General features: G+C 23.9%; 1 protein-coding gene across 1 annotated transcript; it reads left to right on the forward strand.

The window, feature by feature from the left end:
• Positions 1-366: 366 nt before the first annotated feature.
• Positions 367-4,275, forward strand: PRSY57_0615200 (TRAP-like protein; the record flags this gene model as incomplete). Its single annotated transcript, XM_012906528.2, has 1 exon — positions 367-4,275. The coding sequence occupies one exon, from the start codon at positions 367-369 to the stop codon at positions 4,273-4,275; it is 3,909 nt and encodes a 1,302-aa protein (XP_012761982.2).
• Between the last annotated feature and the right edge of the window lie 32 nt (positions 4,276-4,307).

Raw genomic sequence — 4,307 nt, forward strand, 5'->3', positions numbered from 1 at the left:
TTTTTTTTTTTTTTTTTTTTCATTGAAATTTTATAAAACAAACTTTTAAATTTTTTTCTCAACTCCATTTGATTATAATTATTTGTACACCACGTTGTATGTGTGTGTTGATGTGTATAACTTTTTTTTTTTTTTTAACCTATATATATATATATATATACATATATTTTTTTTTGTTTGATAATAGAGGAAAATAATGAGACTTTAATGCTGAAAAATGATTTATTAAACGTTTGAATAAAATCGATTTATATAAACATGTTGTTCATCTTATAATTACATTTTATTCTACCAACATATATATATATATATATTTTTTTTTTTTTTTAAATACATAATATATATACTTGCCTATTCTAACAATTTATGAATGCCACTTATCCATTCGTGTGTCTTGCTTTGTGGTTATTGTTCCTTTTAGATGTAAGAAAATGTGAGAAATTAATTTCTAAATTAACAAAAAATGGAGATTTGGACTTAGTTTTATTATATGATATTGGTTTTGTTGATGATTCTGAAAATAATCATATGAATTGTTTAGAAAATATAGCCGAGTTAGGTAAAAATTTGCTGGTTAGGGATAATAAAAATATTAACCTGTCATATATAACATATGATGATATAAATGTTGATTTAAGAATAGAATCAAGGAATAATATTGGAGTAGATAATGAAAATAGTTATGATAAGGATAATAATAGTTCTTACAAATTTAGTAGTGATAAAAATATAGAAGAATTTAAAAATGAAGTGTTAGGTACTAAATTAAAATCATCATATAAAAACTCAGCTCATTTAAAAGCATTAAATTATGTAGGTTTAAAACATTTTTATAATTCAGAAAAGGAATCAGTTAAAATGGTTATTATGTTTATGAATACAGATGGTGATTATAATAATATGAATAATATATCTTCTAGTTATGCTGCAGAGTTAAATTTAGTACATTATTTATTCGATAGAAAAAACATTATATTAAATATAATAACAAGAGTAGCTTTTAAAAATTATTGTCATTATATACAACGTATAGGTTCAAATACTAATGAACTATTAAAATGTGTATTAAAAAATTCTTTTTATAATAAATCAGCATTAACATATGAAATTATAAAATATTATGATGACATATCCATTAATGCAATATGTCATGGGTGGTCTGAATGGTCTCCATGTTCTGTGACATGTAACATGGGATATCATTTTAGTAAAAGAGATTCTTTAGGATATATAAAAAATTCTAAAAGTGGTTTATATAAAAGGAAAGGAAGAAGTTGTTTAGAACAAAGAAATCTAATAATTCAAGAATGTTTTAATACATCTTGTGATCACTCATTAGATATTTGTGATAATATATATATGGATATATCAATATTATTAGATGACTCATCAAATATAACATTAGAATCATGGAATAAATATATAATACCTTTTGTTCGAAAATTTATTACCCATTTTAATATAAATAATAATCAAATAAATTTCTCATTAACTACATATTCTAGTTATACATATAATTGGTTCAATTTTTCAAATGTACTTTCAAATGATAAAGATAAATTATTAACATATCTAGAATTTTTTAAATTTAATTTTGGATCCTCTACAAAAAATATTAAACAAGCTATACAGTATATGAATGATCATGTTTTAAATACAAACTATCGAAGAAATGATTCAAAGAAAATTATGTTAATTATTAATTCAGGGGAAATCGATAATAAAACTGTTGCTTCGGTACCAGATATTATTCAACGTCTTAAAGATACACATAATGTTCAAGTATATTCTATATGTATTAATAATCAAAATTTCAAAAATTGTAATAAGTTAAGTACTCATTCGATGGAGAAGTATGCCTCCAACTTTGCCTTTTCTTTACCAAACGCTTCAGATTTGAGGTATAATATGTTCGATATTCAAAAAAGTATATGTCGCAATGTGGCTGGGACATTTAGAAGAAAGCTCAGGAGTGGAAACAAGGAAGGTGAGGATCAGAGGGAAGATGAAGATGAAAAAGAAAGTGAAGATAAAAAAGAAAGTGAAGATAAAAAAGAAAGTGAAGATGAAAAAGAAAGTGAAGATAAAAAAGAAAGTGAAGATGAAAAAGAAAGTGAAGATGAAAAAGAAAATGAAGATAAAAAAGAAAATGAAGATAAAAAGGTCTATAAAGATTACAAGAAAGACCAAAGCAAGAATGATAATAAAACAGATGAACGAAAGGACGAAGGAAATATATCCACTCCAAATGAGCATTACATTTCAGAAAAAATGGATGATGAGGATATAATCACACAATATAATGAAGAAGATACAGATAATCATTCAAATGACAACATAATAATAGATGATGATCCGGTTGGACAAGACAATTCAATTTTTAAAAACAAAAATTTTTTTCTGGGAAGAAGAAAACATGATTCTAAATACACCAGCAAATTAAGTATTAATAGTTTAGGAGATATAAATGAATTTAATGATGATTATAATAATTATGATTATTACGATGATGATCCAACAAATAGAAATAAGGGATTTTTAAAAAAGAATTCAATTATTTTGAAATCATTATATAATTTAAATGAAGATTATGTAAACAACAATATAGATAATGATGCTGGTAGTACTAGTAGTCATTCTAGAAAAAATAATTCTGGTCACAATGATATACCACATTTTAAAAATATGAGGAAATATAATTCAGAAACTAATATTCCTCTCTGTAGTAAAAGTAATAAAAGTACGAATAAAAAATTGTTGAATAGGTTATATAATATGTTATTTAGGAAAAAAAAAAAATATCGTATTAAAAATATGGATGAACAATCAAAAAAAAAAGTAGAGAAGTTTATTGAAAATATAAAATTCTCAAAAGAAAACAATGACGATAATAGGAAAATTGATGAACAAAATATAGAAATACAATTTGATACGCTCTTGGATGGTATATTTGATTTCTTACAAGATTATGATAATTCAAGTCTCAATGCGTTTAATAATTCTACGCCAGATGATGATTTTGTTTACTTTTCAAATACAAGACCTTGTGGTGTCTCCCTTATGGACTTTCCTATATATGATATGGAAAATATGGAAGCAGAAATAGGAGGAAAAGGAAATGATGATAATGATGATGATGGTGATGGTGATGGTGATGATGATGGTGATGGTGATGGTGATGATGATAATGATGGTGATGGTGATGCGGATGAAAAAAGAAACGATTATATATCTCAATATAACTTGGTATTAAAAGATAAATCACATAATGATAATTATTATATGACGAATGAACATGACGAACGGAAGATAGAGAAACAAGAAAATATTGATATATTATCAAAGGAAGAAAATAATATTTCCTCGAACTATAATAATGACCTTCAGAGAGCTAAGAGATCGTTAGATTTTCCAGAAATGTTTATTAAAGAGAATTATGAAAAACCAAAAGATATTATTCATATATCTAAAAAGAAAGAAGCAAATGAAAGTAATAATAGTAAAGTACATATTAATTCGAAAAATAAAAAAGAAAATAATAATGTTGTAGACAATGTAATTCCTTATAATAAAAAAAATATAAATGAAGAAGATAATAATATTAATAATTCCATAAAAATTACACGTATGGGAATATTTAATAAAAACAAAATAAATTGTAGAAATAAAAAAGCATCTAAGTTTGATAAGATTAAACGTTTTAATGATAAGATACATAAAGATAACAATCCATTAATTACAAATGTGGAAAATAAAAATGAAGAAATCGATGTGCTAAGAAATAATGAAGATAAAAAACAAAAAATATTTCCTATAATTAAAAATGAGAATGCAAAAGAGACAAGAAAAAAGTATGAAAACAATGATGTATATGAAGAACATAATAAAACAAATATTAATAATAATGTAGAAAAATTATATAAAGATAAAAATTCACACCATATTAAAAACCAATATGATAAAGCTAAACTTACAGAAAATAATGAAGTAACACCAATATATTCAAAAGATTATGATGCAGATGATGAAGAGTATGAACATTGGCATGGACATCAGCAAGATAATAAATCGACCCCGGTATATAAATATGCAGCTTCCTTTACATTAGCTGCTATTTTATTTTTAGGTTTATCTTTATATTATATAAATAATAGAAAAGGTAACAAAATTGTAGACGCAAAAGAATCTAATGATTTTGCCGTATCTACTAATGTGAAGGAAACATCTTGTAAGGAACAAAATATAGAAATAATGAATGACACGCAGTGGAAATAAAAAAAAAAAAAAAAAAAAAAAAAAAAAAAAAA

Source organism: Plasmodium reichenowi, chromosome 6 (genome assembly GCF_001601855.1).
Source record: "Plasmodium reichenowi strain SY57 chromosome 6, whole genome shotgun sequence".
Classification (NCBI taxonomy): domain Eukaryota; phylum Apicomplexa; class Aconoidasida; order Haemosporida; family Plasmodiidae; genus Plasmodium; species Plasmodium reichenowi.